Raw genomic sequence first — 25,328 nt, 5'->3', positions numbered from 1 at the left:
AAAAATACTAAGCTGTATGAAAGTGATGGTTTCTAATTCCAAACTCCTTTTAAAATACACTCTGATATCGATTTGTCAGTGTACAGATGCCTCTTCAACTGCGATACTTCTCAAGAGAAGTATTTGATTGTTCCATAAAACAAACAAGTCTAGGTGCAATCACATAAAAAATATCCAATGCAATGGGTCTGAAGCATTTGAATTCAAGTTGTGAAAAGGACACTTGGCTTAAAAAGCAGCTTCAGAATCAAGGATGTACTTGGGATGGTTCATGAGCTGAATATTTCCAAAATGCCTTTTCTCCTCTAGATCATTAAGTTTCAAAGGCAGCCCAGATGGCTGTTTTGTAACTAGTTATGTGTTTCAACATGAGGAGGTGGTAACTAAATATATAAACCACAAAGTTGAAATTAGAAGCTTCTGTTCTACTCAACCTTTCAGTCTAAAAGTTGAAATAGACTGAAACAGACCAGGCAACTAAACTACTACTTTGCAATGGATTGTCTCCAAGAAAGAACACTGAAAGAGCAATGAAATGAAAACCCTAAAAAAGCAAAATGAAGTCTGGAACATGTGAATATGTACTTGAATAAAGATATAACCACTGCTTTCATTTTGACTTCAGAAGGATCCCTTTAACATTTGCAGCCACCGCAACTTTCTAAATGAAGGCATTGGTTTGGCTGGTTTTATGTAGATCTCCAAAGATCTAGTCACACAGATTATAAGAATCACCACACACACTTGTAATCAAAAGAAGGCTTTTTATAGTTTTGCAATAAAATAAATATGCTGGTAAAGATAATGATATATCTTCTTGGACCAAAGAATTACTTCAACAGATTCCACTTGGCAAAGAATCTAAAATGAATAATGAAATAACTTTCCCAACCTTTTCCCCTTAGTCACACATAAATACCACCATACCAATCACTGTCAACAAGCATTAAAACAGAATATTCAGCTCCATCCTTTGAAAGATGGGCAAGGGAACAAAAGGTAGATGGAAGAGCAGGAAAATATGACTCACATAGGATGATCTCCAAGCCTTGTTCAAGGGGAACAAACCATCCGTGGTATAAAACAGTTTGGTGCAGCAAGAAGTTTCAATCAAGAGGCACCACAGATAGCTACAAATATGAAGAAATACTTGTCTTGCTAATTATTTACTTGGAAAAAAATCACTAAGGCATCAGTTCCAGGAAAAATCAGCACAGGTATTTCGTTTTTACAGATCCATCTTCAACAAGGTCCTAGAAGTGGTAAATTTAAAATGCCATAGGTGTTTTGTTTTTTTAAAAAAATCAACATTGCTCTCTTCAGTGATTCTCAATCCAAAGGGATTCAGGGTTTTCCCCCCTATTGCCTCTGGCATACTTCTCTACTCCTAGCAAGCACACTGGGGAATGGAGCTTGATTCCCACCAACGGAATACACTTTAGCAGCCTTTGGAACAGTACTTACTCAAATATGGTGGTTTGTAAGGCGCTCGTGTATTAGACAGCAGTCCGTCCAGTTCCTTCCTCTCCAAAGTGCCGTGAAGGGCCTTCTCTTTGCCAAAGGTGGAGAAGGACCTCTCTGCCCCTGGCTGGGCTTCTGGTGTTTCAAACACTTCAGTGTCTGGAACAGAGTCCATACCGGGTACATGAAGATTGCTGCGGTAATCCGCAGCCTGGCGTCCATCAGAAGGGACAAAAGAGGGCATCCAGCACCGATCCGAGTGGCCCAAAGCTTTACATTCCTCCGTGCAATTAGAGAAGAGATCCATGCCTACAAGCAGGAAAGAGAGAAAAACTGCAGATATAATCTTCAGCGTCATCACTAGCTGCTGATAGATTTATATGAGCATGGTGGGCAAAAGTGTTTTATTTTCCAATCACCATCCTATCAATAAAGAAATTTGATCATTTAGTCTTCCAAAAAAAGAGGGAGGAAAAGTGGCAGCAGCATCATTCAAAAAGAGATGTGCTACAGATCTCCACAGCTAGCAAAATAATAGTAAGATGACACGTTAGACTGTTGTTACTAAAAATGTTCTTGTGAACATCCTCCATCAAGGAACAAGTCATAGTAGGAATTGTCACCATCGGTTTGAGGCCCAGTCATTGTTAACAAGGGATTACTATGACAGGAAGGGGGGCACACAATGTGGGGGAAAAATCTTATTGTGAAAGAAATGTCTATAACTAAGTCCTCTTCTCCACCCAGATTTTACCAGTGCGGAGGGATGTAAAAAAATGTCCCTGAAAATCTTCTTACACAGACAGACTACAAAGCAAGAATTTGTAGTAAGGACCAGCCCCTGAAAGAGCCAATTCTCATTGACATTTATTTCAAGTTGATTTTTGCCACCATCTCTCTATCATCCTTGTAACCCACATTTGGAGCTGTAGAAATCCTATGGTGTAACTGTAATTAGTGGCACTGGGGATAGCTCAAGTCCGATGTGACACAGATCCAGATACTATTGACAAATGTGTTAATGTTTACTCTATACCAACAAACACAGGTTCTTGTCAGTATGAAACAGCTTGCTTACAAATCCTTTAAACTATTAAGTTTTCGAATGACAGACAAGACCTGTATTGACTACCTTCGGATTGGCATTTCAATAGCCTGACTGAATATTTAAACAACTGAGTCAGATTTCTTGAAGAAGAAGCAATGTCTGGAAATCTTTAAAGAAGAATAGAATGGCCTTGTTTAGTCAGATGATGTGAAGAAGAATAAATTAAGAATTTTGTGGGAGGAAAGAAAGATCTTTCTCATGGCTTTGCTGGTAGGAAACATTTTACAGTAGAATATGACATTCAGAAGATGAAGAATATATTGATCTAGCCTAACAATAATGACTTTCAGTTTATTTCCACATATATGCCCATCATCTGAGCTCCAAACACTGAGCCCTATATGATCAAGCTGCCATCAGTTTTTCAACACCATATACCTGGGTTTCTCAACCAAGAAGTCACCAAGGGTTCCACAAGAGATCGTGAAATATGTGTGTGTGTGTACATGTGTATGTACGTGTGTGTGTGTAGATAGATAGATAGATAGATAGATAGATAGATAGATAGATAGATGAAAATATTTTTATGGAGGAGTTACTTGAAAATTATTTCAGTAACTCTTCCAGGGGAAAATTAAATAAAAACTGCCACAAACTATATTTTGCCAATTTGTAAAACTATAGGCCAAGCCTCACTGGTAATGCCCTATGGAAGTCTTGCCATTCAGTTGAGACAGCACTAATTGTACGGATTAGGAGTTATTTGCCACACTTCCTTTAAATTATGTGGTTCTTCTCTGTGAGGATTGGAAAATGAAAGAGAGATACATTTTCTGGTCGGTCATTAGATTTATCCCTGAAGCAAAGATTACTGTTCTGTGTGGCTTTCCATTTTAATTTGGTGCATATAAGAAGAAGAAGCATGTAAGTAAATTTTCTGGAGATAAGAAATCCAACAAAGTTATCAACAAGTGCTTGAGAATCCAGATAAACAATGGGATTTGTCCCATATTAATCTCATGCTATACTAACAATTTTCTTTTAAATTAAGTTAGGTAAAATATAAAGTGTGGCTTTGAATGTAACCTTCTGTTGATAATTAGTAGGCCTGTGCAATCAATGAAAAAAAATGTTTTAATACTCATTACGAAATTAGGAGGTAGGGTAAAAATCATTTCTAAAGTGTTTCCAAAATTGGACGGGGTCCATATCGTAACTATAACAAGTTAACTACTTTTTGTTACTTTTTGTTACGTAATTGTGCCAATGGAGAAACTTCAGAGGCTCCTTTCTCCTTCACTGTTAGATCTATTTGACATGAAACTTGCTATGATTATAGAACACATTTACCACTGTTGGCCCATCAGGTTTCAGAACATTTCACTCATCCACAGATTTTACAAACAACATTTTTTTAAAAAAAAACTATCAAAAGATATCACTTTGAATTTTCTATGCAATGACACAAGGTAATAGAGGATCCCCCCCCCCCCCACACACACACACACACACAACTTTCAGAAATATTCATACATCTACTGATTTGGGAGGTTTTTTTTAAAAAAATGACAAAAACATTTTTAAAGCCACACCTGCTATGTCATTTAATGTCTCTCATATTAACCAATAGAACTTCCATTCAGGGATTTCTTCCCAGCCCAGCACAGATTTACCTACTAGAAGTATCAGTCAGTCCTCCTCTTTGCATACTCCACAATTTTTGAAACTCTGGATGGCTGCTACAGATGGATAAATCTCTCTTTTATCCTGATTGGGACATTCTGAGCCAGAGCAGAATTCTGGGAAATGTAGTTTAGGCAGAGCCTTTTGAATTCTTTGCCATAGGCCTCCTTGCCTTCCCAAACTACATTTCCCATAATTCTGTGCTCTCTCAGTCTCTGTCCCAGCTCACTCAGCTCATTCCGCCCTGCTGCTCTCCTCTCCTCATAGTGAGAGGCAGCCTATCTCTTTTTAATTTAAAGGGGAATTGCAGCCTTTTTGGCCTTACCTTACTTGTGCTGAAAATAACACTGACTTCCAAGCATTATTGAATTCAAATAAAAAGTATTGGGTGAGTTTTGATTCTTAAGATTTCATGTGGGTGCCCCCATCCCCCCATGTTTCTTAAAATCTGTTTGTATATATAAAACTTATTAATTGGATATAACTTCAATTTAAAAATGAAGATTTTCACACCCCTAATAACTAGCATTCAGAAGTCTGGAAATAAATTATAGCTAAGATTCAAGTTTTATGGGAAGAATGTCATGGAAGATACACAAATAGTTTGGAAAATAAATGGACAACTTAATGTTTGGAACAAGAGAGTTTTGTTAAAAAATAAAAAGTATTCTAGAATAATTTCAACACTTCTTCATCTATACATTTTCCCAGTCAATTTTAGCAGATATTACTGTTTAAAATATTTGATATTACAGCATCAACATTGATGGCTCAGAAGAATGACTCAAATGTAAAGAAAAAAATCATATTATCAAGGATTCAAAGTTTCATTAAAACCTCAATAAAAATGAAATCAATTTCTGGATGCCAAAACATTTGGAATAAAAAAACAAGGATATTTTTCTCTTCTAGAGAAAAAAAAATTAATATGCAAGAACAAAGCTCTATTTCCCAACTGAGCTTTTTTAGTTGAAACTACCTGCTGTTTACAAGTTCATGTGAGGTTTTAAACTGCAGAGTCCTTTGATTTTTGTTGCCAACTGCAGTGAACCAAACAAATTAAATAATAGCGTAATTCAATATATGTAAATGTACAAATGTACTACTATAAATTAAAGGTGTGATTCAGCTCCAGTTAAGCACTTCAATGCTGTAATCTACACCTTCACCTGGGAGGAAATTAATACTGAAAACAATGTGCTTTATGTCTGATTAGACATGTATGGAATTGTACTGATAAATTACATTGGTTGAACTCTAGGGTAAAACAAACACCAGAGCAGAATGCTATATCCGACTTCTCAGAATTAAGCCTCATTTAATTCAGTGGAATTTAATCCCATGTGTTTGAATATAAAGCTAAGGTCCATGCATCCAATTCCTTATGATAGAATCATTGGCCCCACCTACACTGATATAATCCAGTTTGAAACTGGATTATATGGCAGTTAAATACAATTAAACTGCATCATTTGAGTCTACACTGACCATATAATGCCATTTCAAACTGGATTATATGGCAGTGTAGATGGGACTATAGATTTCTACCACCCTCTTGTACCTTCACTATCCAGTATATGTCAAAACCTTGCTTGGGATGACTTGGAAACCAGCTATAGAGACTGTAGCAGGAACAGAAGGTGAAACAAAGTCTTTATTCTGGGCCTTGGATACTATATCTTAGCCAAAGTGCTGAAATATTCTGAATGCCATCCTAGCATCTGTTTAAACAAAATAAACAGATGCTAGGATGACAAATTACAGTATAGGGACTTCTATACTGTAATTTGCACAATCAGTCTAGTTTCTGTCAAAATAATGGGAAAGCTCTGAAACCTGGATTACTTTAAACTCAGCTGTATCACTTGGAACAAAAATCTAGATATGTGAAGCAAATTTCCAGGGAGGTGGTGAGGGGAAAAAGCAGAATAAGGCTACAGTTCTGTCTTGTACTGACTATCCTTGGTGGTGCCTTCCTAGAATTCAAGAATATTTACTTTTGAGAAGACATGTTCTGGATTGCTCTCTTAGGAGATAGTAGCAAAATATTTATAAAATCTAGGAAGCAATTTGTCACATGCCTCACAGCAATTGTTTCTGTCTGTTTACCTCACTTTTTCCATCTGTGAAGGGCAAAAATCAAAAGATTATTTCATAGAAGTGAAGAGAAGGCAAACAAAGAGATCTTTAGAAGGAATATAGAATGTCTGAGTAATTTTGGAAATTGTTTCTGTTAATACAAACAGTTGGTCATGCCTGTAGTTTCTGGTTATCAGACTGTTATATCTCATAATACAATAAACAGAAATTGAGAATCTGTTTTGAAAATTGCACTGGTACATATGCAGACTTTAATTCCAGTTTTGCATTCTCTATGTTCCAAAAGTCTATAATACTGTGACATTTTACCAAATGGTTTCTAACAGGTGTTTCTTGATGGTGTCATAATGGCTTAAAATTGAAGCAGTAGAAGCACAGCTGGTGATGCATAGATTCAGTAAACAGACTGTGTATGGCTTAGCGGCTGGGAATTTAATTGGTTCCAAATTTTTGGAGATCTCACTGCTCTATTGCCACAAGATTTAGGCAGCAATCTTACTCATTTTACCTGGATTGATATTCATGCCTATAACATCAAACGAAAGTCCTCAGTTTGGAGGAATCTGGTTTTTCTTCTTTTTTATTGTTGCTTTTGAATATTTCTTTGCTCTTCAATTGCTTTAAAAATCAGTAAAGTAAAATTAAATATTTTAATCATCAGCATCTACTGATTTATTCCTCATTCAGACAGAAAGGACATTTCAGTCTCCCAGAATCACATTTTACAGCAAAACAAATACAAAACTAGACTTACACAATAGAATATTATGGCATTGTTACATGAAAGGTTGTAAAAAAAAAGTCCCTAAGTGTCAGCCTCATAAACACACAGTTTTTGGACAAAAACTCATGTATTTTAAAAATGCTCAAAAACACTACCATATTTACAAGGTATACAAGTTTGCTGTGACACACACAATTTCTTATTGAGTTCAGAAAATATCCCAAATTACTCACAGCATTTTTTCTCACCTGCTGGGTTACCTATTAATGCAAGCAAGCATCATGATCTTATTTATAGCTTTGCATGCCGGAAAATATATTTAGAGTAGAATATGGTCATCAGTATCTGCAGAATTTAGTTTCAAAGGCTATTTATGTAGGAGTTTCATTCCAAACATCCAAACGTTGTAGGCAGTCCATTAACCCCACCTCCTCCAAAACACATTCATACAAACAATAGCAAAAGAAAATAAATCCATGTGTGCTACAGAGTCATTGCTCACTGAGGCAAGTCTCTGATCTTGTAGTGCTAAATAATTTGTAGAAAGAAACAAATACTCATTGATTGATGTTATAACTACCCTTTCTATTTGGCAAACCTTTTGGCTCTGAAAAACAGCCCTGCCAAAAAGGACAGTGAGAAGATGGCTGCTCACTTCATTTTGTTGGTGTGTACCTTGAAAGTGATGGTGATCCTAAAGTAAATCTATCATGGTGTTTCTTTGGCAAGAAAGGTGTCTGAGAGGTGTTGACTCTGTTTTCTTCTGGAGCTAAAAGAGTGTAGCTTTCCCATAGCCACTCAACTGGTTTCCATGCAGAAGTGGGATTTGAACTCTGATCTCCAGAGTTAAAATCCAACATTTAAAACACTACACCACACTGGCTCACTGAACTAGCTATCCCATTCCCTATTTATGTCTTCACTCTTTCATATATATAATATGATATGCATGCTCTCAGATAATCCATTATTCTTTCTGATTACCAAAAGTGGTTGGAAATTAAAAACACTAATAGAATTTGAATTTGAAACTTTAAAAAGCCCCTATGAGATCAAAATGAAGATGATGTATGGCATTATAGACCATTAAAAAAAACAATTTCCTCATTTTCAGCCCAGCATAGCTTCTACTATTAACCTTCCCCTGAATAGCATCTACTATCATAGGCCACATGATGCATTTGAAGATTGTTATGAATTAAACGTTATAATGAATAATAACAGTTGCAATACAAAAGCTATGAGATAAAGTTAAAAACAGCTATCCACTATACTGACATTTCTGCAAGAGTAAAACACAGAAATTGGCAGCAATCATATGAAAAAATATGGGTATGCAAATTTCAGAAGATTAAAGTGAGGTGAGAAAAGCACACACAGGAGCCACATGTAGGCAGTGATATCGCAGCATCCCATTTCTATCCCAGTTGCCAGAAATTTCTATTTTTATACAGATCACAGAGTCCTCCTTCACTGCTTAAGAGAAAAATGCCTTTTCACCCAATTGGAAGTGGGTTTTTCACTACTTAGGACCTCATCAGACACAGGTCCTCTCCCATTTCCACATATTTCTAAGGCATTTCAGGGATGAAATGCTATGGAGCACTTCACACGATGTAAAACTACTTGCCATTTGTTGCCTTTCATCCTGAAATGTAGTAGAAGTGTAGAAAAATGGGTTAGAGGGGGAGAAATCATCTTCTGAGTTCCTGATGCAGGTGGAAATGGGAGAAAGAGAGGGAAAACATATGGGATTGGATCTGTAAGATTTCTTGGGTTGTTTCGGGTCAGTGACGTGGTTCAAAGCAATGGGTGGGTGGTCTGCAAATGCTCCTTCAGATGGTGTGGGTCCCACTGAAAGAAGTGTTTAAAAGGGGTGTCTTAACTCTCCTTTAATGGAAGGAGAAAAGATCCCAGGGAAAGTGGTGCCTTAAAAAGGTGCCTTAACCCTGTTTCAGTAGAAGGATCTTGAGGGGAAAGGATCCCAGGGAAAGTGGTGTCTCAAAAAGGATGCCTGTTTTAAAAAGTGTGCTGGTATCCTTGAAATAGGAGGAGTCATCGCCTACCCATGTGAGGTGAATTAAACAGATAGTTGAGTTAGAAGCTGGAGGAGGTGATCTTGTGTAATGGGGGTGAGTAAATTCTTTTAAGACAGAACCGAATGAAATGCCATGCAAAGAAGGCAATTTTCCCCACTTTCCCCCCATCTTCACTAGTTCCATCTGATGAAGTCCTAGATGTACTCTTCCACAATTTTTGGTAGCCCATGTAACCTCTGGCAGGTCCCAGAAGCACAAAATGAGTCTCTAGACCCACCTAAATGTACCCAATCCTGGGCTAAAACACCACAAATGTCAAAGGATTTGGCTTTTATGATGTATCAGAGTTTACATAAAAACCGCATATTTTCCTCATTTGAGATTTATTAATTCTTCATTAATTCTTGATTAAATTAAGCAGAAGAAGGGGAAAACCTATGCGTAAAGACCTCTAGAGGTTTTGAATAATCTTCAAAGGATCATTCTCTAATTATCCAATTAAAAATGCAATTGTAAGTAATAAATCTATCAGATTTATTTTCCAATTGTACCCATTTTCTGAAGCAGATTATATTTTTATGGCTTCACTTGTAAAAGTGGTCTTAACAAGTTAGCCTTCAGCAGTCTATAGGTGTGTCATTCCCATCCAACCTTTTCTCCCCATACATTTTCCAAAAATGAACTTTGTGTCAAATTCTAGAATTGTGAATAAAGTCAGGGATAGCAACTAATAACAAAAACAAATAAATACTTGGATACAATAAATACAAATAAAAGACTGCCTGAAATGGTTCCCACCTGTGAAATTTCATCCCGCAGCCCCACAGCCTGCTTTAATGATAGGATATTTAAAGCAGGGCTCCGGAAGGACATAATCTCTGTCCCTTTGGAAATTATCTTTGCATTTGCCTCTTTCCTGCCAGGAACTACAATATAGAAAACTCCTACTATCTATAACTGAATCACACTATTTCATTTTAGAAGCACTGACAGTTTTCACAACTGTGTATGTGTGTGTATACACACACACCTGTACATATATATCCACACAGACACAATACCTTTTTTAAAAACCTCTATGTGATGTGTTGATAATGATTATTTTTATAGGTGCTCAAACATAAACAAAAAAAGTATCAAACACCCAGTCATATATGAGAAATTTGTGTATGGCAATGTACCATTTTTATTTGCATTCCTAAGCAAACCAACCAATCTAGTTTATAATCTAAGTCCAGAAGCCATTTACTCTGTACTGTAAGTATGCCTTAGATTAAAAAGAGTCCTTCCTCCTTCTTTGTCCTGTAGAAATTCAGTATTTTCACACCATCGTCATCTTTAGGTTCTTAATTCATGAAGGCCTAGAGTGCATCTACTCTGCAGATTTAATGCAGTTTGGAGTCCCCAGTGGCGCAGCTAGTTAAACCGCTGAGCTGCTGAACTTGCTGACCAAAAAGTCAGTGGAATCCTGAGAAATGTAGTCTGTTGAGGCACCAACACTCTTTGGCAGAGAAAGCTAACAATCTTGCAAAACCACAACTCCCATAGCATGAGCCATGACAGTTAAAGTGGTATCAAACTGCATTAATTCTACAGTGTAGATGAAATGAGCTAATGATTTAGTCCTGGAAGACAGGTGTTCACATCATACAGCATGAAAAACAAACAAACACACAAAGAGATGCTTAGCACCTATGCTGGAAGTCTCAGAAGAAAAGCCAAAGCTTTTACTACCTATGGATAAAGCACACTAACACGCAAGCTTATTTGAGAACTCCATTTGAGAACTCATTTACTGATTTTGCTTTCATCTTTTCTAGAGGTTTATCTTTCCTCTCTTTTCCTTCTTGAAATGTTATTTTCAAATCCTAAAAATTCAATGAATTGGATTCTTTAAATGGGCTGTAATTAATCCACCTAAAAGAAATATTTACCTGACCATTTGAGAGACTGAATCAGTTTGGGCTGTCCATCCCAAGCAAGGTTCACATGTTGTGACTTTGAAGCATATATTTCATTTTTCTATTTTAAATAGGATTTGTGGCTCTTATGTTTTTTATTTGTACTCTTGTTGTCACTGGCTGCTGGCATTGCATTAATGTTTAAATGACTATTTAAATGTATTTTATTTTATTTAGATTGTATGTTGGTTTCATGAAGAAGGTTAGTTTCCAATATAAGTGCAGGATAGCTATAGCATGATCCCATCTACATTTGTTTTGAAGTGCCAATGCATTCAGTGAGTCTTACTCCAGTACAGCAAATATAGGATCACATCCTTAGAGTAATTTTGAAATGGCGACTTCACCTATTGATAATTTTGGAGTGCTAACAGAGTCCGATTATGAAAAAAATTCAGGACTGAAACACAGAAGTATTTGCTGACAATGAGTGATACTGACAAAACCTAAGAGAAAACAGATAGAAAAATGTTGAAGGACAAGGCATAATAATGTCCTACAAATAAAGTAGCTTATTTTAAAAATAAGAATGGCTGGAGAGTTGGAAAGAAGTACTGTGGTCATTTGTTATGACTGTAAAATTAGCTATATACCTTCATAAAGCACAAGCATGTACATATGGAAGTTAATAACTGAGAAAACGGAGATATGCTTAAAAGCACTATTTAACGTACTAGGTCATTTCAGCAGTAACAGAATTAAGACTACTGGTGACGCTAGAAGCTGAAATAACTAAATTATGAACAGATTATAATTTATTTGAGCATCATATAGCATCCCACTTGAATATTTTCCAGTGATTATTCAAATTATTTCTATATATTTAAATATACATCCATAGATCTGAGCATATATTTATGTCTGTATGCAAGAGATTGTTCATGGAAATGTGTGTGTGTTTGTGTGTGTGCCTGCCTCACACAATCCTATCATTCTTTCCTTCTGTCTTTCCTTCCTTCCTTCCTTCCTTCCTTCCTTCCTTCCTTCCTTCTTCCCTCCCTTCTTTTCCTCCCTCTTTCTCCTTCTCCCCTTCCTTCCCTTCCATCCATTCATCATTTCCTCCCTTCTTCCCTCTCTCCCTTTTCCCTTCCTTCCTACCTTCCATCCTTCCCTTTAATCTTTCCTTCTTTCTCTCTTTCCTCCCTCCCCTCCCTCCCTCTTTCTCCCTTCCTGTATTCCTTTCCACCCTTTCCTCCTTCTTTCCTTTTTTGTCTTTCCTTCCTTCTCTCTTTCCTCCCTCCCTCCCTCTATTCCCTTCCTTCCTTTCTTCTATCCATCCTTCTCTTACACCCTTCCTTCCTTCCTTCTCTTTTTTTTTCTTCCTCCTTTCCTCCCGGGGGGATGTTTAGCTAGGAGAAGAAAAGGTAGAAAGGGGACATGAGAACCATGTTTCAAGATTTAAAAGGGTGCCCCATTGAGGAGGAGGGAAAACACTGATTTTCTGCTGCTTTTGAGACCAGCATCCAAGGGAGCAATTGTTTCAAATGGTAGGGAAAGAGATTCGACTGCAAAGATTAGGAAGAACTTCCTGGAGAGTGGCATGGGATACCTCAGAGTGTTGTGGAGTCTCCTTCTCTGGAGGCTTTTCCGCAGAGGCTTATTGGGAGTGTTTTGATTGTGCCTTCCTGCATGGCAGGGGGTTGGACTGGGTGGCCCTTGGAGGTCTCTTCCAACTGTAAGATTCTAGGATTCTATAGCAAGAGTAGGCAATATGGTGTCTAATGGATGCATTTTTTTCTCACCACCTCATCCTGACCAAGACCAACTCTTTTGAGATTCAAATGTTTCCCATCTTTCCTTCACTTTCTGCCTCCAAAAAAGAAAAGGAAGGGGAGGAAAGGGCAGGGAAGAGACTTGGGGAGAACTCCCTCCCTTCCAACCCGCCCACCCTGCTCCAGCTCACCATGCGGCCCTCAAGTTAGAAAAATTGCCCATGCCTGTTCTACATTTTTCCAAGCTCCTCAGATTCAATGTACTCTAGCTCCCACTTTTTCTGTACAAAATGAACAAGAACAAGAATAAATATGATTATAGAGAAAGAGAGGGACAGAGAGTACTGCCTATATATCCCAATATCACAGATCTTCTACAGTACTTAACCATGAAAACATATTCACAACATGCAAAAACCTTTATGCAAAATAACTGTTCTGAATGTCCAGTAGCAGGCCCGTAGCCAGGATTTCGTTTCGGGGGGGGGGGGTGAATTTTTTTCAAGGGGGGGTTTGGGGGGGCTGAGTTTCGAGGGGGCTGAGTCTGAGTGAAAGAGGGTCTACCCTAGCAAACCTTTTGTATAATTACCCCAGTACCCTCATGCATATGGGATATATTGAGTATGGTTATCAGATCATGATATGAATAAACATAACAGTTTAAATAATGCACCAGTAAGGCCTTTTCGCGAACCACCATGAGAATTTTTTTTGGGGGGGGATGAAGCCCCCCAAGCCTCCCCCCTGGCTACATGCCTGTCCAGTAGTAATTTATCAAAATTGGTTAGCACATTTATTAATTTAAATTGAAGTTTCAATTCAAAATGTTAATTCCCATTAGAGTTAAATGAAATTTTTCAAATCTCTGTTTTATTTGCAGAAATCTGTAATTCAGTGTAATTGGCAACCAGTCATTCCACAAACCTTGTATATAAAGTAAGTGGGTCCCAGATAGCTTTCTAGACTTGTTGCTCAATCAGGAAAGAACTAGAGTCAAGCAAAAGAAAGCTGAGTTTCTATGTTGTGAAATGAAATGTATCTGTGAATTATCCCAATGTGAGCATAGCCACCAAACTTGAGAATATCATCAATAACCTCATTTCAGACAAATCATAAAAAACCCCACACGAGAACCCTAAATTTAGTAACATTTGTAGAAGCAAATGGGTTTTTGCTTGATGTGCGTCACAATGATTATATTCCTGCATTTTGCTTTTCCATTTCAGGCCCTTGTACAGATGTTTATTCTTTCTCTCCTATTTGGTTATTATGGTTCATTATGCTGACGGAATAAGCTGATTGAAACATTCATGGAGATGAGTACAGCAATAAAATGTGTAAAAAAAAAAGGCAAACTGAAAAGGGGTGGAGGGGAGGAAAAGACAGACAAGAACACGAGGCAAAGGATTTTATAACCTTCTGAATATTGACTGCCGCCTCAGAAATGGTGCAAAGAAACTGAGAAGAGAATGGAGGATGGAAGGAAGCTAAATGGAAGACAACCATAAATCATACACCAAATATAGGGCAGAAACAAATAAATATAGTGGTGCCATCTTTTGATTCAAACGTCTGGCAAGAGCTGTTCTGTTGTCAGGTTCCCAGACACAAAATAAATACTGTGTTCAGTAAGCATGAAGCTCTGCAAAGAACGGGGGAAGCTCAAAGGCTCTTGGCGCTCCTCAAGTCTCATTAGGTCTGCATATTAATGACTTGCAGTAATATAAAGCAGCCCTTGAATGGACTTCCCGCTCCTTTCACCACCACCACCACCCCCCACCAAACACCCTGAAACGTGCCTAGGCTTCCTACAGCAAAGAAAACAACATCTTTAGGTTGCTTCCACCTTGTCTCTAAGTGATCCTGGGCATGTTCAAGTCATGTTTTAGAAGATGCTTTAAAGGAGGAAGAATGGAAATGAGGGGGAGGAAAAGCATTCACCTTTGAGACCCCATTTAGAAGGCACTTTTACAGGAACAGTAAGTCTCTGGAATAGGCATACAGTGGAGAAGAAGAGAGGCTTTTACAGCTAATACTGCATTTCAAAATTGGTTAACAACTGTCATGGAAACCTGTTTACCTGCAGGGTGCACTACAGTCATATAAATACAAAAAAGGCATCAATGGCCTTCTCAAATAGGTGTAGCAGAAATGGTTCCAGCCCAGCTTACCCGTCTGAATGTATGAACCACTTCGGAGATTAAGATCATCTGGGTAGTCCCTGCTTTTGGTCTTGCCTGCTTCGCAAGTGTGACTGGCAGGGACGAGAGACAGGGCCTTCTCAGTAGTGGCCCCTTGGCTGTGGAACTCCCTCCCTAGTGACTTTAGATCAGCCCCCTCCCTTCTAGTCTTCAGAAGGAAAGTAAAAAACCTGAATCTGGGATCAAGATTTCGGAGAATAGTGCAGTGCAATAATAGACCTGGAATATGAACAATGACAACGGGATGTTACAAACATTTCTTTTTTATTTTCTCCTCCAGTTTTATCATTTTATGTTGTACATTGTGATGGATTTCTCATTGCATTATTTTGTTTTGTTTTACTTTGCTTTGTTTTATTGTATTCCTAAGTTATTTTGGTTTTATTATGTATTTTGCTGTAATGTATTTCCAGGCTGGGCCTCATGTAAGCTGCCCCGAGTCCCCTTTGGGGAGATGTTGGTGGGGTATAAATAAATTATTATTATAGTTATTATTGTTATTATTAGACTACGATTTCTAGATGGCGTGATTTTAATATTGAATGTAATGCTTTAAATGTTTAACATATAATAATTGTAAATGGAATTTGTTTTTAAGCTTAAAGTTTTTTATGTGTTGAATAATTGCCATATGTAAGCCACCTTGAGTCCCCTTTGGAGTAGAGAAAGGCAGGGTATAAATAGGGTAGATAAATAATTAAATATATAAATAAATTATTTTCCGTTTTTAGAAAACGAAGGTCAAATAATCAAATATATTTCTTGATTAAACATAAACATCCCCTCCATTATATGATAAATAATTCCTTTCATAATATAAAAATGCTGAGTCTCCAACTAGGAAGTAGAATCCCTGAGAAACAAGGCTATACAAGACTGTCTGTGATCTCCACCAAAAAAAAAAAAACACTGGAAAAGAGCTGCCCTGCAGGAAGCTTTCACCATCCAGCTGCCACTCAATTCTGACTCTCCCTTCTTCCTCCCCTAGTGGCACACCTCTTAAGCATCACTTTTCTCAGCCAGCTCTCCAGCAGTTGCAAAATGCTCTCAACTCTTCTCAACAGTTTTTTGCAGTGGGACCTTTAGCCAGACATCCAAACTTGACAGTGCCTTTGTACCACAAATATGCAAGGAGAAGCAATCCTGCAGGCTTCACACAGTAAAATTCTAGCTTTCAAAAACAAGCCACATTTAAAAGAAATCAAAAATAACTGAATAAATAAAGACAAAAAAACCACACTCTGTAAACTAGGCAGTCGATCACCCTGAGCCCATTCAGTCTTATATGCATGTAAGAGGATAAACACTCAGTATCTCATTACTTCTGGGCTATTATTTATTTATCTATCTGTAATTGCCCTTGCTGCCTCTCTTATTAAAAGATCAAATATTTAGATTTCCCCTTATCAGACTTACCAGAGGATTGACCTCGATTAGTGGCGTCATGATCGCTGTCTCCTTGCTCGCTGTCTCCATGACCACTGTCCTTAGAGCTTACTATGTCTGCTTCCTGGAATGCAGAACTAGAAACGTTTAAAAAAAAGAAAAAGAAAAAGAAGGGGGGGTTGATATTTGAACACTCAGGAATAGAGATACTCATAAAACATTCTTCTGCCATCACATGGCTACACACGGTGCTGCACGCAGCTAGACCTGCTCACAACACTGTTTCTGTTCAGCTCCTGTTTCCATCACAAGCAGGACTTGCACTTTTTAACATTAATAAGTCAACCAGAACAGACACCAGCCCTTATTACACTCCCCTGTGTTACGCACAATTGTTCTAAACAGCCAGACTGAATTTGCTTAACCTGGGAAGCTGGATTTTCAGAGAAAAGTCAATATTCTCTGCTTATTCTCGCAGAGGGGCTCATGAGTATGTGAGGCACGTTTCAGACCAGCACAAAATGAGATTCCACTCTCTTTTCAGGTAATCTCAGAGAGCTTCACCAAAAGCCATAATTCAAAGATGTTCATTCAGCGCCGATTTATTTTTGCTTAATGGTACTGTCTGAACAAATTCATTTTCATACCCCTCCGCTATTATTCGACTTCTGCGGTAAACACATTTCCATATTCTCCTTTCATGCTTGCTGAAATATATCTTGTTTTGTTCAAAATTAGGGTCATCATTTAGAAACAGAGGAGGTCCTACCTGTTTACTCGCCGTGGTCTATCAACTAGATAACTGAGCTCAGCACGCTGGTGTTTAGTCTAGAAAAATGATGCAGAAAAGAAAAAAAATTAACTCCCGGTGATTTGTTTTAAAGGCAGCTAGTTTGTGTATCTGCAGTTGTTGTAAATGGATGTAAGAGCATCTATAGTTAAGGCATCAAACATGATGTAAGGAATATTGCTAGACTCTTATCTACCTCTCCCTTTCACCTTTGCTCATAAAAATAAGGAGTAGTGTGTTGTCTCTAAGGCCAATAAACAGGAATAGTTGTCACTGGATTAAAATTTTTATTTGCAAATGGCAATTTATATGTCACAATATAATTTAATTTTCATACTTAAATGGAAAGTATGAAGTCAGTGCTATTTTTTCTGAATAGTAGATCTACAGGCTGGGGGAAAAACTCTATTATAATGCAACATATTGAAAATGGGGAAAGGATAATAAATAAGATAAGGAAGACACATTTTCAGAGTTCTCAGTGAGGCAGTGCTTAATTTTTTTTCAAAGTCAACATGGGGGATGGAATTAAAAGACTGGAATCCTATCTAGTAGGCATGGGCAAACTTTGGCCCTCCAGGTGTTTTGGACTTCAACTCCCACAATTCCTAATAGCCTCAAGCTTAAGCGGCTGAGGGGAAAAAGGAAAGGACCTGAGGCTGTTAGGAATTGTGGGAGTTGAAGTCCAAACACCTGGAGGGCCCAAGTTGGCCCATGCATGAGCTATCTTGACTTACTAATTTGCATATGGTTTCTGATTGGCCAGCTTCAACTTTCTAACATTCATAAGCAGCTGAGGGGGGAAAGGAAATGGCCTGAGGCTGTTAGGAATTGTGGGAAAAACACCTGGAGGGCCGAAGTTTGCCCATGCTTGCTATATATGCTTACATAGAAATAAATCCAAGTGAATTTAACAGGACTTGCTCCACTAGAAATTGACTTAACAGGGCTCAAAGCAGTTTTTCCACTAGCAAGAGTATAGACACAATTTAATCTCCAGCAACCCACTTTTTCCACATCAGTATATTAAATCCAGTTTATGTGATCTGAAATCATTCTTTACACACACCAGGATAATGAGATCTGCGTAACGGGGCAAAGTGTAAATAGCCTGTGCATTCTTTTGAGATGCTTGCAACAACACATTGCTTCGTATGGAACAACTCGGCGAGAGTTGTTAAAAGTTAATTAATAAATCCTTAATTCGCAAATTAATTAACAGTTCTGCCTGATAGTTAAGATCTTCACAAATACCACAAGAGAATTTTCCTCCGCCACCTTAATCATAAATGCAGGGATTTCTAGATGTATTTAAAAAAAATACTGTACTTAATAGAGCAAGTATTTTAAAAGACACATTTGGATTTGCTGTGTTTGTTCCCGAAAGCAGCAATAAAATAGAATGAAAGGTTTTGGGGTGGGTTTTTGCCTCTTTTTTGGTCTTATTTGAAGTGGCATTCAGATTCCCAGGCATCAACTGGTTTGAACAATATGAAGATAAATGCTGGCACCTTGCCCAAGGCTATGTTGTAGAAGAAGCTAGGTTAGCTCTCTGTGTGTGTGTGTGCCTTCAAGTCGCCTGTGGACTTATGGCGACAACATGAATTTCATAGGGTTTTCTCATGCAAGGAATACTCAGAGATGGTTCCCTCCTCTGAAATATAAGCCTCCAGCAGCTGACATTCATTGGTACTCTCTCCTCCTAGTACTAGCTTCATTCAAATGGGCATAGGATGGTCATTTGGCTGCAACCATTTTGAAAATGCTCTCCCATGCACAAATCATTCTATTTTCGACAAAAAGCTACTGAGTGTATTGAACCAAAAGGTAGCTTAGGTTCAACTAGCCTGCAGGTTCTGCATCATAATTAAATAGAGGAAGGGAATGATAAAGAATGAGTTACTGGCCTGTGTTTGCATTAAAAGATGGGCAATACATCCTATGCATATTCACCCAGAAGACTCAGTGTTCAATGGAGCTTGGAAAGAACAGCAATGCAGTGCTATTTGGATATGCTATTAAGAGCATGGGCTGCTAGAGGAATAACAAAGATGAGTAATGTAGTCATCTGCTACTACTTTTAGTAACATAGTAGTAGCAATAAATAATAAATACTACTACTACCACCACCACCACCACCACCACCACCACTACTACTACTACTACTAATAATAATAATAATAATAATAATAATAATAATAATCAGTTTTGCAACTGGCCTATTACCTATTCTCTTCTGTGTTCAGGTACATTTACTATTGGTAGTGTGTTTACTACAGCAATCAACAGTTTCAGTGTATAGATGATATCAGAAAAGACAGATTCAAGCTAGGATATCATAAGGATAGCCAGGAGGCAAAATTGCAAGGCAACTGGCCTACTACCTATTCTCTTCTGCATTCAGGCACATCTGCTATTGGTAGTGGGTTTACTATAGCAATCAACAGTTTCAGTGTATAGATGATATCAATAAAGAAAGATTCAAGCTACGATATCATAAGGATTGCCAGGACACAAAATTGCAAGGCAACTGGCCTACTACCTATTCTCTTCTGCATTCAGGTACATCTACGGTTAGTAGTGGGTTTACTTTAAGTAGTAAATTACAACCACCGTGCTAATTAAAATTCCATGGGATCAAATCACCCTGCTTCCTTTAATGTAGTATGTTTGAATAAACACATCTGCGATTGGCCTAATGGGCTGACATTTATAGTTGAACCAAATGTGAGTCTACACTGTCAAATTAATGCAGTTTACCATCACCTTACCTACCATGGCTAGATGCTATGGAACCTTGAGGGTTGTAGTTTTGCAAGGTCATTAGCTTTCTCTGCCAAAGAGTGTTGGTGCATCTCCAAACTACATTTCCCATGATCCCATGGCATTGAGTGATGGCAGCTAAAGCATAATTGCAATAATTCTACAATGTGTAAAAGTAATGTAGAACAGTTACACTTCTCTGTGACAAAACCAATCCCACTCCCTTTAATGCAATTGCTTTTAATAAACACCTCTATGATTGGCCTATGAAGGTGGAATGTATAGTTGAACACCATGGGACTTTCTCCATCTGAGATGGGAGGTCATCTTACAGAAAAATAGAGCCAGGATACATATGCATCTACACCAGGCATGAGCAAACTTGGGGCCCTCCAGGTGTTTTGGACTTCAACTCCCACCATTCAGGTCCTTTCCTTTTCCCCCTCAGCCACTTAAGTGGAAGGGGCCTGAGGCTGTTAGGAATGGCGGGAGTTGAAGTCCAAAACACCTGGAGGGCCCCAAGTTTGCCCATGCCTGGTCTACACTGTAGGATTAGTGCAGCTTGATGGAGGCCACTTTAACTACTATGGCTCATTTAATACAAGTGGAGTCATGGGGGTCAGGAGTTTGATGAGGCACCAACACTCTTTGGCAGAGAAGGTGAAAGACCATGTAAAACTACAACTCTCAGGATTCCATACCACAGAGCCATGGGAGTTAAAGAGGTGCCCACTTGTTTTAATTCTACAATGTAGATGTGCCCTTTCACAGCCAAGCCCACTCCCTTTAATGCTATTCTTTTGAACATACACCTGTTGGGCTGAAATTGACAGCTGAACCCAGTGGGACTTTCTTCATCTATGGTGGGACATTAGAGCCCAATGTGTTGATGAAGGCTTTCATAGCCAGAATTACTCGTTTACTGTGAGTTTTCCAGGCTGTATGGCCATGCTCCATAAGCATTCTCTCCTGACGTTTGGAATGAATCTTTGAAACTCCAAGGCTTTGAAGCTACACGTCCATTCAATGCTAATCAAGGTGGTCAACTGCAACATTCACAATTGCCTCCAGCAGACAAGAGTTCTTTCTCCCACCCTGAATATTCCATACATATATAAACCCCACTTGCCTAGTTTCCAACAGACATCACAAACTCTCAGGATGCCTGCCATAGATGTGGGTAAAACATTAGGAGAGAATGCTTCTGGAACATGGCCATACAGCCCAGAAAACAACTTAGAATGGAGTCCCTTCTTCTGGAGAAGGATAGACCTGAGGGTTGGAAAAAGAACTCCCATCTGCTGGAGGCAAGTGTGAATGCTGCAATAAATCACCTCAATTAGCATTGCAAAGCCTTGCAGCCTCAAGGCCTGGCTGATTCCTGCCTGAGGGGGGGGGGATCCTTTGTTGGCAGGTGTTAGCTGGCCCTGATTGTTTCTTGTCTGGAATGGCATTATTTGGCTCATACAGGACAAAAGCCAAAGTGTGTGGCTTGCTGTGAGTTTTGAGGGATGTATGGCTATGTTCCAGAAGCATTCTCTTCTGACGTTTCGCCCACTTCTTGGCAGGCATCCTCAGAGGTTGTTAAGCATACATTTGTGGAAGGTCCAGGGTGGGAGAAAGAACTCCTGGGTGCTGGAGGCCAGTGTGAAGGCTATAATTAATCACCTCAATTAGCATTGTAAAGCCTTGCAGCCTCAAGGCATCGCTAATTCCTGCCTGGGGGGAATCCACTGTTGGGAGATGTTAGCTGGCCCTGATTGTTTCATGTCTGGAATGGCATTATTTGGCTCAAATGGGAAAAAGGCCAAACTTGTGGGTTGTTGTGAGTTTTCCTGGCTGTATGGCCACATTCCAGAAGCATTCTCTCCTGACATTTCACCCACTTCTATGGTAGACATCCTCAGAGGTTGTGAGGCATATTGGAAGCTAAGTATACATCTGTGGAAGGTCCAGGGTAGGAGAAAGAACTCTTGGGTGCTGGAGGCCAGTGTGAAGGCTGCAATTAATCACCTCAATTAGAATTGCAAAGTTTTGCAGCCTCTAGGCCTGGCTGATCCCTGCCTGGGGGGAATCCACTGTTGGGAGGTGTTTCATGTGTGGAATGGCATTATTTGGCTCAAATGGGACAAAAGCCAAGCATGTGGGTTGCTGTGAGTTTTCTGGGCTGTATGGCCATGTTCAGAAGCATTCTCTCCTGATATTTCACCTGCATCTCTGGCAAGCATCCTCAGAGGATGCCTCAACCATAGATGCAGATGAAAGGTGAGGAGATAATGCTTCTGGGACATGACAATACAGCCTGGAAAACTCAAAGCAACCTAGAACTTTGAGTCTTTTCTTCTGCAGGAAGATAGACGTGAGGCGGATGGGGAAGGGCCCTACATCAGGGAGAGTCTCCAGGGCAAGGACCAGCCTTACCTCGCTGGACAAGATGCTTCCGTTGGAGATGATGTCGGGCTGCTGGTCAGCGTAGCCGGTGACGATGGCTCCGCAGGGGTTGTGCTCGGCGTCGGTGCTCCGGGAGGGGCTGCAGGGCTTGAGGAACATCAGGTCGGTCTTGGCCGACTCGGGCGTGAGGCAGACCTGGTAGCAGTAGTTCTGGTTGTGGTGGTGGGACCCGAAGCCGGCCGGCTCCTCGGCGGGGACGCCTTGGACCGGGTTGCTGGGCACATTGGAGCTCTGCACCAGCATGATGTCGGACTTGCTGAGCTTCTTCTTGCGGGCGCGGGCCTGGCGGCTACAGCACGGGCAGCAGCAGCAGCAGGTGAGGCAGCAGTCGCTGGCCAGGCAGGTGTAGATGTTGAGCTTCTTCTCCTTCTGGCAGCGCACGGCCAGGACGATCATGGCCAGGAGGAAGATGAAGGAGACGGAGCCCAGGGCGATGATGAGGATGAGGGTGAGGTCCAGCGAGCTCTCGCCCGCCGAGGCGCCCCCGGCGCGGCTGGGCCGGTGCTCTCCGCCGGGGCCGGCTCCTCCCGCCCCGGAGCCCCCGGGTCCCGGCGCGGCCACCCCGCCTCCGCCCGCCCCGCCGGCCCCTTGCCGCTCCACCGCGCCGTCCACCAAGACCACGTGGAGCGCCGCGGTGGAGGAGAGCGGCGGCTGGCCGTGGTCGCGGACCTCGATGACCAGCTCGTAGGGGCGCTGCGGGTCGCGCTTGGCGGGCACTTTGCGGGCCGTGCGCAGCTCCCCGGTGCGCCAGTCCATGCGGAAGAGGCTGGCCTCGTTGCCGCGCGCGATGCTGTAGGTCAGGCGCGCGTTCTCGCCGTCGTCCGCGTCCACGGCGGCCACGCGGGTCACCAGGTAGCCCGGCTCGGCGCCGCGGGGCAGGACCTCCCTGGCCGGGGTGCCGTTGCGCCCGGGCAGCGGGCTGACGATGGCGGGGGCGTTGTCGTTCTGGTCCACCACCACGATGTGGACGGTGGCGTTGCCGGAGAGCGCGGCCTCTTCCTCCTCCTGCTGCTGCTCATCCTCCGCCCCCGGCGGGCCTCCGTCCTCTCCCTCGGGCTGCCGTCCTCGCCGCCGCGGGGCGTCGCGGGCCTCCACCTGGAAGCTGAACTCCTTGAGCTGCTCGTAGTCGAAGGAGCGGAGCGCGTAGAGGAAGCCGTTCTCGGCGTTGATGGAGACGTAGGTGAAGACCGACATGCCCTGGATCTGGCTCTCGAGGATGGCGTAGGCCAGCTGCGCGTTGGCGCCCTGGTCGCGGTCGGCGGCGCTGACGGCGTAGATGTAGGCGCCGGGCACGTTGTTCTCGCTCACGTAGACCTGGTAGAGGGGCTGCGAGAAGCGGGGCGCGTTGTCGTTGACGTCGCTGACGCGCACCTGGATGGACTTGGAGGCGCTGAGCGAGGGGCGGCCCATGTCGCGCGCCACCACCGTCAGCGTGTAGGCCTCTCCGCCGGGCTGCTCGCGGTCCAGCGGCGCCTCCGTGACGATGGTGTAGTAGTTCTTGAAGGAGCTCTTGAGCCGGAACGGGGCGTCCCCTTGGAGCAGCTCGCACTGCACCTGCCCGTTCTCCTCCGAGTCGCGGTCCGAGACGCTGAAGAGCGCCACCACCGTGCCCGGCGCCGCCGCCTCGCTGACCGCCTCCTTGACGGTGGAGAAGCTGATCTCGGGCGCGTTGTCGTTGGCGTCCAGGACGCGGACCAGCACCTTGCAGTGGGCCGGCACGGCGTTGGGGCCCAGGTCCTTGGCCTGCACGTACACCTGGTAGACGGCGCTCTCCTCGTAGTCCAGCTCGCCGTTGACCTCCAGCCGGCCCGTCCGCGGGGAAATGCCGAAGAGCTCGCGGGCGCGGGCCGAGATGTGGCTGCTGAAGGAGTAGATGATCTCGCCGTTCTGGCCCTCGTCCGGGTCGCTGGCGTTGAGCTGCAGGACCAGCGTGCCCGGCGGGGAGTTCTCCGGCAGCGCCACCGTGTAGACGGGCTGCTCGAAGGCCGGCACGTTGTCGTTGGAGTCGAGGACGCGGACGGTGAGCAGCGCGGTGCCGGTGCGCTGCGAGGGCTGCCCGCCGTCCACCGCCGTCAGCACGTAGCGGTGCAGGGCCTGCTGCTCGCGGTCCAGCGGCTTGGAGAGCACCAGCTCGGCGAAGCGGTTGCCGTCGGGCTGCGTCTGCACGTCGAGCGAGAAGAAGGCGTTGGGGGTGATCTCGTAGGTGCGGAGCGCGTTGGTGCCCACGTCCGGGTCGAAGGCGCTCTCCAGCGGGAAGCGCGTGCCCGGCGTGGCGCTCTCGGAGATCTCCACCGTCAGGTCGGGCTCCGGGAAGGCCGGCGGGTTGTCGTTGAGGTCCAGCACCTCCACCTCCACGCGGAAGAGCTCCAGCGGGTTCTCCAGGAAGACCTCCAGGTGGAGCTGGCAGGAGGGGCTCTGCCGGCAGATCTGCTCGCGGTCGATCTTCTCGCTCACGTACAGCACCCCGGTCTCCAGGTTGAGGTCCAGGTAAGGGCTGCGCGAGTTGGGCACCGTCTGGAAGCGCCGCGCGGAAAGTTTGGTGATGTCCAAGCCCAGGTCTTCGGCGATATTCCCCACGAAGGCGCCATGCTCCTGCTCCTCCTGCACGGTGTAGTGAAGCTGCGCCAGGGCCCCCGCCACCATCCAGATGAAGGCCAAGGGGAGGAATAGCACCACCATCTCCAAGCGGGGAAAGAGATCCCCCCTCCTTCCACCCCGAAGCCCCCCGCAGCCGCCCCCTCCTTCCCCCGCCTCCTTCCAGAAGCACCGTCTCGGAGGGGAGGGAGAGGGAGGGAGGGAGGGAGAGGGAGGGAGGGGTGGGCGAGAGAGAGAGAGAGAGCGGGCGAGAGAGCGGGCGAGCGAGCGGGGGGAAGATCGAGGGCTATTCCTTCTCCTTCATTTTCTCTTCTCTCCCTCGTCGCCTTCCTTTCGAAAAGAAAAGAAAATTCACACAAACACACACAGAAGAGGAGGAAGAGGAGGAGGAGGTGGTTGGCGAGGGTCTAGAGA

General features: G+C 42.4%; 1 protein-coding gene across 7 annotated transcripts in view; it reads right to left on the bottom strand.

Annotated features, from left to right (window-relative positions):
* Positions 1-25,055, bottom strand: part of PCDH10 (protocadherin 10) — a 71,155-nt gene extending 46,100 nt beyond the window's left edge. For 3 of the 7 annotated variants that reach the window (XR_010909999.1, XR_010910000.1, XR_010910001.1), the window contains exons 1-4: positions 22,290-25,052; positions 17,085-17,143; positions 16,346-16,452; positions 1,031-1,770 (exon numbers count right to left, since the gene is read on the bottom strand). Coding sequence is in view for 4 of the 7 variants with exons in the window: in XM_060778937.2 (XP_060634920.2) it covers positions 1,465-1,770; positions 16,346-16,452; positions 17,085-17,143; positions 22,290-24,998 (3,181 nt within the window). In the remaining 3 variants the exon portion in view is untranslated. Of the gene's footprint in view, positions 1-1,030; positions 1,771-16,345; positions 16,453-17,084; positions 17,144-22,289 lie in introns of all 7 variants that reach the window. The other 4 variants (XM_060778937.2, XM_060778938.2, XM_060778936.2 and 1 more) reach the window with 2 other exon arrangements.
* Positions 25,056-25,328: the final 273 nt, after the last annotated feature.

The sequence above is a fragment of the Anolis sagrei genome, chromosome 5 (genome assembly GCF_037176765.1).
Source record: "Anolis sagrei isolate rAnoSag1 chromosome 5, rAnoSag1.mat, whole genome shotgun sequence".
Taxonomy (NCBI): domain Eukaryota; kingdom Metazoa; phylum Chordata; class Lepidosauria; order Squamata; family Dactyloidae; genus Anolis; species Anolis sagrei.
This window is presented reverse-complemented; position numbering and strand designations above follow the sequence as displayed.